This window comes from Ischnura elegans, chromosome 11 (genome assembly GCF_921293095.1).
Source record: "Ischnura elegans chromosome 11, ioIscEleg1.1, whole genome shotgun sequence".
Lineage (NCBI taxonomy): Eukaryota > Metazoa > Arthropoda > Insecta > Odonata > Coenagrionidae > Ischnura > Ischnura elegans.
Genome location: NC_060256.1, coordinates 22,817,914 through 22,833,188, shown reverse-complemented (window position 1 = coordinate 22,833,188; position 15,275 = coordinate 22,817,914). Strand labels below are relative to the sequence as shown.

The 15,275-nt window shown below is 41.1% G+C and overlaps 2 protein-coding genes across 3 annotated transcripts in view; one reads left to right on the top strand and one right to left on the bottom strand.

Annotated features, from left to right (window-relative positions):
* The window catches only part of LOC124167792 (RNA helicase aquarius), a 128,124-nt gene that overhangs the window by 28,440 nt on the left and 84,409 nt on the right, over positions 1-15,275 (top strand). The window lies entirely within an intron of this gene.
* LOC124167795 (G-protein coupled receptor Mth2-like) overlaps positions 3,406-15,275 on the bottom strand; it is a 55,301-nt gene continuing 43,431 nt past the window's right edge. For both annotated transcript variants that reach the window (XM_046545822.1, XM_046545821.1), the window contains exons 5-7: positions 8,437-8,584; positions 5,304-5,396; positions 3,406-4,410 (exon numbers count right to left, since the gene is read on the bottom strand). In XM_046545822.1, the coding sequence (XP_046401778.1) occupies positions 4,170-4,410; positions 5,304-5,396; positions 8,437-8,584 (482 nt within the window). In that variant the 3' untranslated portion in view covers positions 3,406-4,169. The remainder of the gene's footprint in view (positions 4,411-5,303; positions 5,397-8,436; positions 8,585-15,275) is intronic.

The window sequence follows — 15,275 nt, the reverse complement described above, 5'->3', positions numbered from 1 at the left end:
ATTCCTCCAGACTTGTAGCACTGTGAAATAGTAATTTCTGTGTTATATTTAACGACATAAAGTGTACCATGAGTTTTGAGAGGTAGCAGTTTTGTAAAATTCATGTGTGATCTCTGGCGTATTTTGTATTGAAATTTTCCGTTGTTCAGACAACTCACCTGGAATACTTAGGATGACGTCTTGCAAAGGAAACCTTTCGATCTTGTAACGCTCGGTGCCTTTTAATTTTTTGCAATTTTCCATCGTACTTTTTTTATTGTTTCTCACCCATTTTACCTTAGCTGATGCTGAATTTCCTCTCCGGAAGGAGAATTCCGTTGATTCGATGAAATCGTGGTTATAATGTCATGACGCATGTTGATGCTATGGGATCTTCAACATTCCTAGTCATGAGCTGTCGAATGTTGAGTTTCAGCTCCTGCTAAAACATTTTCAGTGGAAATATACTTACCTTTGTTCCCAGCATTGTAAAAATGCTCTTTGAAATTTATTTTATCGACGTGACCGGTTTTTTCACCTGACTTTTTTATGTTCGTGGCAATATTCACATGAGCCTTTATCCACCTTTTTAATATTTACCGTAAAAATGTAATAGCATCGCCTTATCTGTGTTATTATCTCACAAGCATACATATCTCTTTGTTATTCATGAAGAGGAGACGGAATCATATTTATTTACATATACCTTTTTTTTAGACAATTCGTGTTAGTTCTTTGAAAAAAGTACAAAAATATTATACACACTCAAAATAGTATACTCTGGTATCAGTGTTTGTGGTCACTGCTCGGCAGTAAAGCCTCCAAGTTCACCCGTAGAGCACTTTCATCGCAAGTGTAGTCGAGGATTAATCTTATGGTTAGTTGGAAGGAAGCGAAACACATTCGTTTCCCGATTCTTAATTCCCTTTGTTTATCAAACTCCCGATTACCGTCAAGGCGGATACATTTTCCAGGTAGTTTTTTCCGTATTATATATCCCTTTCAATGAGAAACATTTTCCATTTCCTTTGATTCTAGCTTTGATATGTGCCACACATCGTTCCAACTCTATAGTTAGTTGCAATATTCTCCCGTGGAAGTTGTTCTGTGAGTCTGTTATATAATCAGTGTTATTGTTGTATGCAGTTTTTATGCAGAGACAAACCACTTTTGTTCGTTTTCGAATTATTGAGGAGACAATAGAGTTTCATGCTCTGTCAAGGTGAGGGAGCAGAAAGAATGTGTTATTTGGGGAAAATGAAGTCAACTTAAATCAATGAAGTTGGGAGAACGTTTATGTGCTACGTGAAAGTTAAGGATAGAGGGATTTCTATTACGGTTAGGATATATGAATGAATTCTCCCGCATAGTTTCTTTCCCCCCCTCCTCTGAAAGGTCGGTGATATAGGGCCTTACGTATACCCCTTCCAAGAACACCTCCCCCGAAATTTACCCCCTCTTAAACTCCACCCCCGAAACTTTTTCTGGCCCCATCCTTGAGCTCTGATCTGCAGAATAGATCCTTAGAATCTTAATCACATTGTCTTTTGTATTTGTCCGGGGTAGGGACGTGAGTAGTATCATAGAGTAAGTATATACGTAATCTACGGTAGTATTCATCATGGAAAGGAAAATTGGCGAGGAAGCCTTGAATGCGGTTGAAAAGGGATTTGAAGCTTTCCCGGCGGATGTATTTTCGGGTTTTACTTTGGATCATTGTCTCCATAGTGGCGTTGATTCGAAATCATTTTCTAGCATCCCCCACCGTAATGAAATATCGGCACCTAAGATTTTGGAAAATAATGTACACGAAAGGTCAGCCGCAATGAGGCTTATGGCCCGATTTAGAACTCGCGAAAAAATTAAATTAGCAGATTTTCAATCTGAAAAGTGAGCTTACAAATAGAGAATGCTTGACGCTGTGGAGATTCTTAAAAGGGCATTGTATTCATTTTCTTGGAGAAGCTGAGAATGCCTTGGTGAATTGTTATCGGTGTTTACGTATGGTCAATTGCTCGTCTTCGTCGACATTTAGAATATGAGATAGTAATTCGTCTTCGTACCTTGGAAGAGAAGCCAAGTAAAGAACTTGGAATTGGTATTTAACCCGAGGAGGACTCAGGATTCGGAAAAAATTGTTCTCTTAGACTTCGGAAGGGATTAGATAATTATTTTTGGCTCCTGCAGTAGTGTATTAGTTTGTGAGGAATCACAGGGAAACCAAACGATACGCCAGTAATGAGCAGGTGGTGAAATGATGATCCTGAATTGAATTGGTTGGTTTCCTATTATTTTTTTATTGCCTAAATCGAAAGATTATTACTCCTGAAGTACGTATTTCACGTTTTTAGATTTTTTAAATGACGATATCTATTTTTCTCGATTAAATGAAAAGAGAAAAATTTCCAGCGTGCGAAAATGCGACGGTTAAGTATGAATGCTGGGAAAACTCCACGTGACGTCGTTCTGGTTCCCGCTGCTGCAAGTGAGGTGACCTTGGGGCGAGGCTTTGAGCGCTGGTACGACGCAGGATGCTAGCAGGTACAGAGTACCCTGCTAGCAGGGAGCGCTTGGCTTAAATAATGATTATTAATACCTTATCAAACGAAGAAAACTTTCCGACATTAGCCAGTTTTAATAGGTGATTATTAAGACATGTTTCCCTGTGCTCTGTGCCTCATGCATGCATTGGTAATCTCAGACGATGTAAAACTCCTATCTACTCGTATAGAAACTAGGTCCTTGTGACGTCACGCGCAGTGGCATCGTATGGGCGCAAATCTGGCCTTTTTCAAATGAGGATAAAATTGACCTTTGCCATTCGTCTAAACCGGTATTTCTAAAACAAAATAATTTGTATATTATGAATACACTGATGGTGGGTAACGAATCGCAATCAATGCCTTTCGTTTTCTTTGATGAAGGAAACTACCCTATTGCGAGGGAAACGGCTATCGTATAACTTACTAATTATCTGAGTGACCGATATTGATGATGATAAATGTGTGTTCGTGGAAGTAATGAAAGTTTTGTAAATATTTGAATGCTCTGGAAGATTTGCATTTGAGACACTATAAATGCTCATTTTAACTGTGTAAATATTCCACGGATAAGGAATTAATTTGCCTTGATCGGTATCCCGGGTCTCAGGGAATTTTTTGTGAAATTTTCCCTCATTGTGCGAGGTTGCGGGTGACCCAGTGTTTGAAGTCCTTGTCATCATTTTTGAATTACGCCAATTTCAATTCATTATTCTTTTGGTTGACTAAGTAAGTCAAATTGTGGAACTGCCCCACGTTTTCCGGTGCCGTGGGTAGGCAGTCAGCTTCTGGTCGCCATGTAGAACGGTTGAACTGGAGAGTTATCCTTTTTTGTCATATATCATCAAACTGAAGTATTGCATTTTCAATGATCGTGATCCGCCTGGTCCTTCGAAACATTTATCTTCGTATCCAACGTGTACGCCCAGTATAGGTACATATGAACACCTCTGGCTAGTCCGCGGTTATTTCTTAATTAAGTATTCATTTATAAGCTCTGCGTATTTCTATTAAGAATCGGGAAAAAAATATAAGTTCGATAAAAGGGATTTTTAAATGTCAGCTGTTCGGGTTAAATAACGAGTTAGAAATGCATTGAATGTTTTTCAAGCACTGTCATGCGCCGGGTGGAAGGCACATGTTTGACCCATTTGGGGAACTGAACAAGCGAGAAAATCAGCAATAGTTTATCAAGCACTGTCTTCGTAGAGCATACAACAGTTCCCTTTCGTGCAATAAGTGATTGATCGTTGCCTTCGCTGGGGGACATTCCTTTGATGAAGAGGATTGTTTCCGTGCATGCTGGGCTGGAACGCTTTTTCCGGCGTCTCAATTTGCTCCTGCGTTGCTTTGAACACGCTTGCCGCACGGGAGTCGCGAATTCCAGCAACTATCCTCAGGTTTCCATCCGTTTCATTATCCCCATGGCCTCCCAACGTTTCGCCGCACGAATTGAGCACCGTCTTCAGGGAACCGCGGCCGCATTCGTCCGTCGTTTCCCTGAAGATAATGCCCAAGTAGGAAGTCGAAACGTTTGAGGCCACGGAGATGTCGACCCGGCTGGAGACCCGTGGAACATCATTCGCGGGGAAAGAGCCAGGTCATGTTAGAAGTCCCCATTTCGATTAGCAGCGGTTGCGTTGGTGATGGTCAGGTGCGTTGCATAGCCGCGGATTCCATTGGCACGGAGGCCTCGTCGTATTCCGCGGAGTGGAGCATGGGCGCGTCGAGTTCGGCATCGGGTCCCGCGGTGCACCGCCTGGGGCAGAGGGCGCAGACCACTTTGCGGGACCACTGCCGCTTCGCCAGGGCCTGGACCACCCTCCGCCGGCAAACCACCACCAAGAAGATCAGCAGCCCCTGAAGGGCGTTGATGGTGTCCGCGATGCGCCTGTCGGAAAAATTATTATTTAATTTTCATGTATTCCCATTCTACCGAATAAAGCATATATTTTACATCGGGTTGCTCAGCAAATTTGACAATTACATGTGTGGGAACTACCATTCCCTGGGTCGGGGTAGCCTTCGCAGGCGGGACTCGAACCCGCGACCTCTAGTTTGGCAGGCGAGGACTTTACCACACCACCGCCGATACATTTATTTAGAATAATTTCAGGCTTAACTTTGCGATACCTTTCCAGTATCGAAAGTAAGAATAATACAATTTGGTTTGTAAGGTTCAACGTGTTTGTGTATTTTACGCGACTTGGTTTTCGTTTCATAGTTATAAATTCAAGTTTCTGACCATATTTGCATTCTTGTGTATACATAATCAAGTGTAGAGATTGGGGGAGAGGTGATGCAGTATTTAGCCTATCCCCTCGCAAATCCCCACAATGTGCAATTATTTTTTATTGAAACATTACATTTATCTAGTCCCCCCTTTGCTGTAAAACAACCATCATCCTGATTAATAGTAAATTGCCATCTTAATTTCATAATCATCATATTAATCAATCATAATTCATAGACCCATCCTCTTAAACTGTTAAAAGCGCTTCAGGGTACGCGCGAGCGATGTTGAGGGGCAATGTTCGGAATTGCCTCGCGGACTTCGACGAATATTCCGGAAGTGTGGTGACTGACGCGATCGCCTCTCGTCACCCAGTTTACGCTTTCCATTGACCTCAGACCAATGTTTTGAGTTGCTAATCGTAGTCCCCTCAGAGGTGAATATCGGGGGGTGGAGTGGAGGTTTCGAACTCGGACCCGCGGAGTAGGAAAGATATCGCATCAACTCAGTCCTTTGGGCTCTATTGCTATGCGTTAAATTACTATACTCACCAATGTCCTTGCACTGACTTGTACATGAAGGATATCACTTCAAAAATCCAGGGCACGCCCATGACCACGCAGAGTTTTACGTACAGTAAGCACCTGAAAACGTGAAGCACATTTATATCAGTTACATCGGACCATTCATAAGACGATATATTTCAGTCATTGGATGACTTAATACCCGCTAAGGACTCGTATTTTACCTCCTCTCATTTACACAGTATGAAAATAATATGAAGATGAATTTTTGTGAGGCGGAGAAAAGATTAGGATGCAAAGAGAAAATATTGCAAGGAATAAAATAGTTGTTATTTTCGAAAGAATTTTTGGATTTTGATAGTAATAACTTTTGTACATCTACATCTACAAATTACCCTGCGAGCCACCTCTAGGGTGTTTGGCAGGGGGTGATCAATCACCAGCATGCAGCATGCATTTGGACTCCCACATGCACACCACACCGTCCAAGAAACGTCCCGTATAATAACAAACTATACTACTATATGTACTACTACTACTACTACTTTTAATGAAACGTAAAGTAATTACTCTTAGTAGGATTATGTTTGATCGCTATTAATGATTTATGTTGGTTAAAGTATGGAGATACAGACCATAGTTTGTAGTACGAAAATATTTGTAAATGAAGGCCCATTGATGTTCTTTGAAAAATGAAATCTCTATAAACTGAAAATATTCTATTCGTTTTGGCGCTACTTCAGTTGGTGACACGAAAACAATGCTGTAACAAGTGCAAAGGAAAGCGGCTGGATATGTTCCAAGGAAACATATTAAGGGTGAAAAAGGGTCTGAAATATTCAATACACTAGGATGGTAGACCTAAGAACTTTGGAGGTAAAGGAAAAGACTATGTGTGATGAATAATAATAGTGGGGGTAAAGCATTGGCAGAACTTGGGGTTTAAATAGCAACTCCAAACTACGTAAGGACATATTTTATTTAGACTATGCCGGGTCTAGCCATGGTGATAACTTGAAGGGAGTCACCCGCAATGCACGTATAGGGTGGTTTCCTATTATTTTTTTATTGCCTAAATCGAAAGATTATTACTCCTGGAGTACGTATTTCACGCTTTTAGATTTTTAAATGACGATATATATTTTTGGCGATTAAATGAAAAGTGAAAATTTTCAAGCGCGCGAAAGCGCGACGCGTAAGTAGGAATGATGGGAAAAAGTCCGTGCGACGCATTTCTGGTTCCCCCTCCCGCCTAGTGAGGTGACCTTGATCGAGGCTCTGAGCGCTGATAGGACGCAGGATGCTAGCGGGTAGCTGAGTACCTTGCTGGCTGGTAGCGCTTGGCTTAAAAAAGGTTTATTAATATCTTATCAAACGAAGAAAACATTCCGACCTAAGCCAGTTTTAATAGGTGATTATTAAGACATGTTTCCCTGAGCTCTGCGCCTCATGCATGCATTGGTAACCTCAAACGATGCATAACTCCTATCCTCTCGTGTAGAAACTAGGTCCCTGTGACGTCATGTGGAGTGGAATCGCATGGGCGCCAATCTGGCCTTTTTCAAATGAGGATAAAATTTGACCATTGCCATTCGTCTAAACCGGTATTTCAAAAACCAGATAATTTGAGTATTATGAATACACTAATGATGGGTAACGAATCGCAATCAATGCCTTTCGTTTCTTTGATGAAGGAAACTACCCTATTGTGCGAAAATCCACAGAGAGAAAATCAAACGCCTTGACCGGGATTCGTACCCGGATCTCCCGATTTCCGGTCGAGTGCTTTAGCCAGTTAAGCTACCGTTGCTGTTAAGTTATCGCTAAGTCATTAAGTTAAGTTACCGTTAAGTCATTGCTGTGCGCACGATTTCGTCTCCTTGTAGCATCATATGCTCAGCAGTCAATTAATCCAATGATTTTCTCTGTGCATTTTTCGTACAGCATGTTTTATGGTACCACCGGGCGATGTGGCCTATTGCATCTATTTTATTAAAAATTATTGTAATCAGTGAAACCTTTAGCCTGAATCTCACGATCACTTTTTTCCCTTCTGTGAATGATAGCGATATCTTATCAGGGACCATCAAAGTGATAACTCGACTCATCATTTTCTGAACACGCAATCATTCCACCATCCCTTTTTCCTATCCTATCGCTCATTCCGTCACTCTCCATATTCATAACTCATTCCATTAAAAGCCAATAGATGGCGTTACAATAAGGTAGTTTCCTTCATCAAAGAAAACGAAAGGCATTGATTGCGATTCGTTACCCACCATTAGTGTATTCATAATATAGAAATTATTTGGTTTTAGAAATCCCAGTTTAGACGAATGGCAATAGTCAATTTTAACCGCATTTGAAAAGGGCCAGATTGGCGCCGATGTGATGCCACTCCACGTGACGTCACTCGGACCTAGTTTCTATGCGAGTAGATAGGAGTTTTACATCGTCTGAGATTACCAATGAATGCATGAGGCACAGAGCTCAGGGCAACATGTCTTAATAATCGCCTATTAAAACTGGCTAATGTCGGAAAGTTTTCTTCGTTTGATAGGGTATTAATAATATTTATTTAAGCCAAGCGCTACCTGCTAGCAGCCTACATCGTATCAGCTCTCAAAGCCTCGCGCCAAGGTCACCTCACACTGCGACAGCGGGAACCAGAATGACGTCACAGGGGGGTTTCCCAGCATTCGTACTTATACATCGCGTTTTCGCGCGCTTGAAAATTTTCACTTTTCATTTAATCGCGAAAAATAGATATCGTTATTAAAAAATCTAAAAGCGTGAAATCCAAGAGTAATAATCTTTCGGTTTCGGCAATAAAAAATAATTGGAAACCACCCTATTGCTGTTAGAGGCCGGGCGTTCTGATTGGCTGAAGGACGGTGTCAGGGATGGTGTCAACGACGGAAAAAGGGACTTGCTGGGTGATGGAAAAAGAGGTGGGATATCCATCCCTGGAGGCATTGCGGAAAATGATCGTGTGGAGCGGTCATTTTTTCGACATCGTAAGAGATCGAAAGGGGAGAATAAAGTGATCGTGCGATCCAGGCGCCTCCTTGTGATAGGGCAACCCCAACTGCGATAAGGGTGGTTTTTTTGGGGGGGCGCGTGGGGGCGGAACCCTCATGATAAATTAAGAGATACTCACTTGAAACGGGAGGCCCGCAGACCGGGAATGTTGTCTTTTGCGTCGGATCGGCGCCACAGCCGAAGCGCCGTCATTGTGAAGAAGGTGATGTTGAAGGCGAGGAGGACAGTCATCGGAGCGTAGAAATACACCCACGTCTCTATGTCCTCTGCAAACGAGAAAAAGAAACACACACTTTCGATCACAACTCTAGCCACAACGCGCAGCAATCCAAACATGAGAAAACAACCCCTCCCACAAGTGCTTACGCCATACACGATCGTCCCCCAAAAATTATCATTCTCTGAGATGTAATTGGATGCATTTGGGTACATCTTGATCTAATTTGTACGTATAGATTTGGAGAAATTTGGTTAGCTTCCGTCGAGAAAGGACATGATTGGTGCGAAAGTGTCGATTCTCTGGAGTGTTCTTTCCTCGATCGATAATGCATGTAATCCATTGTTTATGCGCGTAATGTTATTGGTAGAATAAATAATAGCTTTTGCGTCAGTGTCTTAATAAGCCAAGCCTTGTTTTAAATTCAACCGATTCAGGCGTTATTTAGTGTCAGTTTTATGCCTTAAAATAAACTACAATTGAATCTTTTCACAACTATTATCATATTCCACGATTTTTTACATTTTTAAATCATCATCATCATCACCATAAGTCAGAAATCCTAATCTTTTCACACCTACACAATTGATGTCTTTCTCATCCTTCTTTACCTTTCATATATATTGTTCGAGGTCTTCCCTTTCCGTTCTTGCCTTCCACTTGTCCCTCGACGATTGTCTTCATCCATTCTTTCTCAAAATATAGCCTATAAGGTTGTTCCGTCTTCTTGTCAAGGTTTTCTTTAAGCTTCTCTCCTACTTTTCTTAAAACTTCCTCATTACTTACTCGGTAGAACCACTTAATCGTCATCATCACTGCGTCACTGGGGTAGCGAGGAATTTCGTTCGATGGTTGGGGGAAAATCCTAAACCAGGAGGAGGAATTTTTTAAAAACAAGGTACTTATTTGAGGGTTTGAAACTAATTTCAAAACTTTTCATAATAATTGAAAATTTTCATTTTTTAAAACATCGTTGGTAAATTCATGAGTTTTCAATATTTTGCTTTCTTATATGAAGCAAATTAATTGTGTTTATATTTCGGGGGGATCCGGACCCTCCCCCTCGCTACGCCACTGCTAATCATTCTTCTGTGACTTAGAGTATAAAGTTAAATGCATAGTGCTTCAATAGCTATCTTCTGTGGCACCACATTTCGAAGGCCTCCAACCTTTTACAGTAAGTCTTGTTTAGTTGTGACTGGGCTTTTCTTTTGTCGTATAGAAACTGAGCAAGTTGTGAGGATGGCGTGTTCGTCCCTCGATGAGGACAGTAGCCTCGCGAACGACCACTTTGGTCCGGTTTGGGGGATGTCTTCCACCCTCCCCTCCACGTCAACTGCCCCTCCTCCCTCCTGGACAGCTCATCATCCCTCCCCTCATTTCCTCAATCCATTGAGGAAAAGTGGAAGCACTTCCCCGCGTGTCTGCCGAACTGCACGGACTGCGGTGCTTGTCTCCACTGTGACGAGTCACACACACAGGAGGCATCAGTCCGTCCCGTTGAAGGTTGATATTTGCTGCTACTTTGGGCGCTTTTTAATCTGTTCAAAAAATACCGAGGCGCGGCTATGAGTGTAGAGGGATCCAATTATTTATCCATATTCACAATGTAATGTTCGCGATGGAATAGCATCGAAAAGTTATGGATTTAATAGATTATATAAATTAAAGATTAATGTTAGAGATAAATTTCAGTTAAAATGCCGAATTAATTCTTATTAGCCCGTGAAAATCATTCCAATGAACTAATCGTAGAATTGCCAGTCACCAATATGACAAGAAATTGTTATTTGCGACAAGATGTTCGTTGAATTTAGCCATTTATAGTACAATGTGCAAAACAAGATGACAATTATTCATAAAATATGTATTCAAGTGACCAATGTCATTGAACGTTTTGTATTCCGTAGTCTTTATGCACGGATATCATATCCTTTCTTCTCTTAGTCCCGCCACCGTTTCGTGGCCGCCACAGTGGTGTGGCGGACCGGGGTGGATTTACATAAATATGGTTGTTAAAATTAGAATCGCAAGTTATCGCAAAAACTGCATTCTAAACATTGTTCTATATGCTTTTGTCTATCTCACAATGCAAATAACTTCATGTAGCCTGATGTAGATATAAACGATAATTACCGTTAAACATAAAATTCAATGAAAAATCAACACAGTTTTTGAAAACTCATAAAAATATTAATTAACTGGTAAAATGAAACAAACACTGTCTGTATTCATTCCATGAAGACCAATTTTATGGATAAAAATACTTTGAAACCAATATTCTTAACAACGACTCTGTAATGAAGCCACAAATTTAGCTATTTTCAGCGGAAAAATTTTGGTCGCTAAAATCACTCCGACATGCTCTACTTTGACCAGCTTTAAAAATTATATTAACGCGTTCCATGCTCTGTATGGTACCCTATCTTATAGAGTACATGCGTAATAATGAATATCAACTGTTTTTGGATGATTTGCGCTAACTTCATTTCTCGACTTTTGGCCAGCTTTTTTGGATTTTGGCCCACTGTGCGACGTTATATAATCTGGTGAATCGAAAAGACAAGTTGACGCACTATTTCTGGATTTTAAGAAAGCTTTCGTCACGGTACCTCACTACAAACTTTTATACAAATTACAGTCATGCTGATTAAATGAAACAGTTGTAAACTGGATACGCGACTTTCTCAGCGATCGTAAACAAAAAGTAGTTCTTGACGAAATTAGCTCTGATGTTGTAAAATTTACATCAGGTGTTCCACAAGGATGCGTAATCGGCCCCCTGTCGTTCTTTATATACATTAATGATCTCTGCTCCCGCATTAGCAGTAAAATACGTTTATTTGCTGACGATGCCGTCATCTATCGCGAAATTAGTGATCACTCTGACTATGAAATTCTATCATCGGACTTAAACAACGTTCATTTGTGGAGCCAAGAGTGGGGACTCGAACTTAATCTGAGCAAATGCATGACGGTACATTTCTTGCGGAATTCGTCCAACTATAACCATGTTTATGCAGTGGATGGTATTAACATAAAGGCAGCAAACGAAGTGAAATACCTGGGAGTTACGATAACCTCGAACCGCTTCTGGGGAACACATATAAAGAATATTTGCGGCATAGCCCTAAAGAAAATAGGATTCGTCAAGCGTATTGTGGGAAGATTATCGGAGGAGAAAGTAAAAGAAAGGTGCTATTTCGCTCTCGTTCGACCGTACCTTGAATATGCAGCGAGCGTAGGGGATCCGGCGCAGAAATACTTGATCCGCGAACTGAATAAAATACAAAGGAAGTAGCGCGTTTCGTCAAAAACTGCTACGGGCGCACAGACAGTGATAGCCAGATGTTAAGCGAATTAGGCTGGGAGCCGCTGAAGACTCGGAGGCTGCGCGCTAGGCTTAGATTGCTTGAACAGTTGAGAATGGATATCTTTAAGAGTGACACAGAGAACATAATATTACAGCCACACTATATTTCCACGCCCGATAGAAGCGATAAATTAAGAGAGATGTTTTGCCGAACGGATAGATATGGGAATTACTTTTTCCCCCTAACCATTAAGGACTTTAATAAAAGCTAGTCCCAACTTCTTAAGAGCACTTCATTTTTTTTTTAGCTGTTAACGGCTGGTGTCCTAACACCCCCTGCCACACGCCTTTTAGGCGGCTTGCGGGGTATTATGTAGATTTGATATACCCATTGGAGTATTTTCTACATAAATAGAATAAGATGAGCTGCGCGCTAGGCTTACTTACATTGCGCGAATAATTGAGAATAGATATGTCTAGGAGCGACACGGGGTACATCATCTTAGAGCCGCACTATATTTCCAGGTCCGACAGAAGCGAAAAATTAAGAGATATATTTTCCCGAACGGATAGATATGGGAATTCGTTTATACCCCGAACCATAAAGGACTTTAGTATATACTAGTCGCAATTTTTGTTTGAACATTTGCTTTTTATATGTAGACAGCTGGTGTCCTAACACCCCCTGCCACACGCCTTTTTAAGCGGCTTGCGGGGTAGTATGTGGGTGTATATACGCCGCCTAATTAATATCACTTTCGCTTAGGTGGACGTCAATGTTTTGGTTATCATTCAAGTTTATGGTGTTTTTTTAAGTTGCATGGAGAACCTTCTTGTGTCTTAAAGCTTATTTTTACCCGAAGTAAGCAATTTTAGTCTTGACATTGATCTGGTGTAATTGAAAGTATACGTACATGAAGGTGAATTCTGTCGTTACTATGTATGACTGTCGATACCCGCTATGTTTAGTTGACTTCTTACGTGAACATGGTGGATGTTTTCCGGTTGAGTCGGTTGCAGTGCTGTACGGTTGGATCCGGCCTGCAAAGGCGGTGGTGAGCTGTTTGTGTCGTCGGCAGCTGCAAGCACGCTTCGTGAGGTCGTGATGTTTTTAACCTCCCTTGTGCCCTGCCCTTCGGGTGCCCCAAGCTTGCTACTAGTCGTTACGCTCGGTCAGATAAGGGTTCCTCCAGCAGGGTGGGGGTTCATGTTGGTGTTGGGAACGAGAAGAGCCCTTTCTTTTTTTAAACTTCCTCGTCTGTCTGTCGCCACTCTGGACGCCTGGTCCATTCCCCCTAGATACCAGTCACTCCCTTAAATAAAGAGTAATTGCTTTCGCTCACGCTATGGTGCCAGCTAAACATTTGGACCAAATACTATATGTATCCCTCTGGATGATGAGAAAGATGAAGCTCCTCGACCCATGGCTTAGTTCGGTCCTTCGTGATACTATTTTAAACCCTAAGGTTCTTAGCTTCCGTTGAACTTCCATCACTTGAAGTTCACCACCATCATCAGCAGGCAGCCACCCTGTAATTGGTTTGGGAAAACTCCCCGCTTAGTTCGCTTAGTAGCTAACCTCATAATATACACGTATCCCGTTAGCATCGTTGATTGCTTTCCCGAAGTTATCAATTTCGACGTCTTTGTTTGCCGCTCGTCCGCTCCACTTGTCCTTCGACGATTATCTCCTTCTGTCACATCATGCTTATCAAGTTGACCTGTCGTCTTCTTAGGATGTTGAGGAGACATTTCATCTCAGCATTTCCTCTCAAACAACTCTCTCTGCCAATCCATTTGTTGTTCAACATTCGTCTGAAGTCGAATGTTTTCACCCTTGACATCTTTGTAACTCCCAATATCATTCTTCGCTGTCGTATAATGCACGTGTCAGATGTAACTTCTGATAAATTGTTTCGTCGCCTCTATCATCTTTTCCTTAGATGTAACTTCTGATAAATTGTTTCCCCACCTCTTTTCCTTATACGCTAATATTTTCCTCCTCATGCATTACGTCGCCTATGGCTTTGGCTAATTTATCGCGTATTTATTTCTTGCTTCGTCAAATAGCTGCCTCATAACTCATTGCTAATCAACGAATCATTTCGAACTTTTGTCATCTTAACAAACAGTCTCTTCTTTCAACTTAAGTTTTTTTGAATGTGGATTTCCGCCCTTCTCAAGCGGATTCCTTTAATACTTCGCCGAGTTCAATGCCCGGATGTTGGAGTGCTTTGGCACTGTACCTTTAATTTCCCCCTCCCTCAGATCCTCTCCACAGTCACAGCTACTTGTCCTCGGTTGCTTATTTCCTCTTTCTCTCCATCGAAAGTGAAAACAGCCGTCCTAATTTTAGATGTGTCCACTTCAGTTCATTCTTAGCGGCCTGGGAGACGTCTTTCTTCAGTGGTCGTGTTCTTGGTATCGCCGTAATTGAGACCTTTCTATGCGCCCCTTCCAAGTGAGATGGGCCACTTGAATTCATTTTGGGGTTAGTGAGATGTTATTGCTTCCTATCTAGAATGTGCAACATGAACACACAACAGCTCCTAACTAGGTTATTTAGCTTTTTCAAAGGAGGTTATCGTAGTCCCTCAAATCGTTAAGGGAGTTTCTTAAAAATGATGAATGATTAATCGGCAAAATATTTGGTATGGTACAAAATTTCGCGAACGTTTTTTCAACTTTATGCTTGCGTCTTATTGAATTAATATTTTAAGCATAGTAACCTCTAAAAGATTTAGTTTGGCATAATGTTATTTTATATGCTAATATAAATCGCGAGTTTAGGTTCATTAAGTACCCTTCCATTCACTCTAAGGTAACGTAAACTAACTGTATATGTTTTTGTGTTTATATTGAATGTTTTATGAAAGATTTTTGGTACCCTCAAATATTTTTTATGTAGGCATAAGGTGAAAAAGCTAGAAGACTTAAATGCGATGGTGGTTGGCGTAACATGGTGAAACTCCTTCATGATGCACAAAGGTTAAGAAAAGACTTAGCTGTTTCACAAAATAAAATATATTTGCGACCGGTTTCGATACAGCGTATCATCATCTGGCCAGATGATGATACGCTGTATCGAAACCGGTCGCAAATATATTTTATTTTGTGAAACAGCTAAGTCTTTTCTTAACCTAGAAGACTTAACTTAGTTAGTTTAATTATCGAGGTGCAAACTCTTTCTTTCTTTTAAACTCTACTACTTAAAACTTTTTCGTTATTGGGGACACCTTGGTGATAGTTTTTATTTTTTGTTTCCTACCCTAAAGCGCTAATGTATCTGAAAACGGGCTGATATTGACGGGTTATCATATCCTAGATTGCACACTCTCGAATCCTTCCCAATGTCTTCTTAATGTTTGCTGAGGTGAGATAAAGTCAGTGGGCTGTCGCTGTTATCATTGGCTTACTATCAACTGTC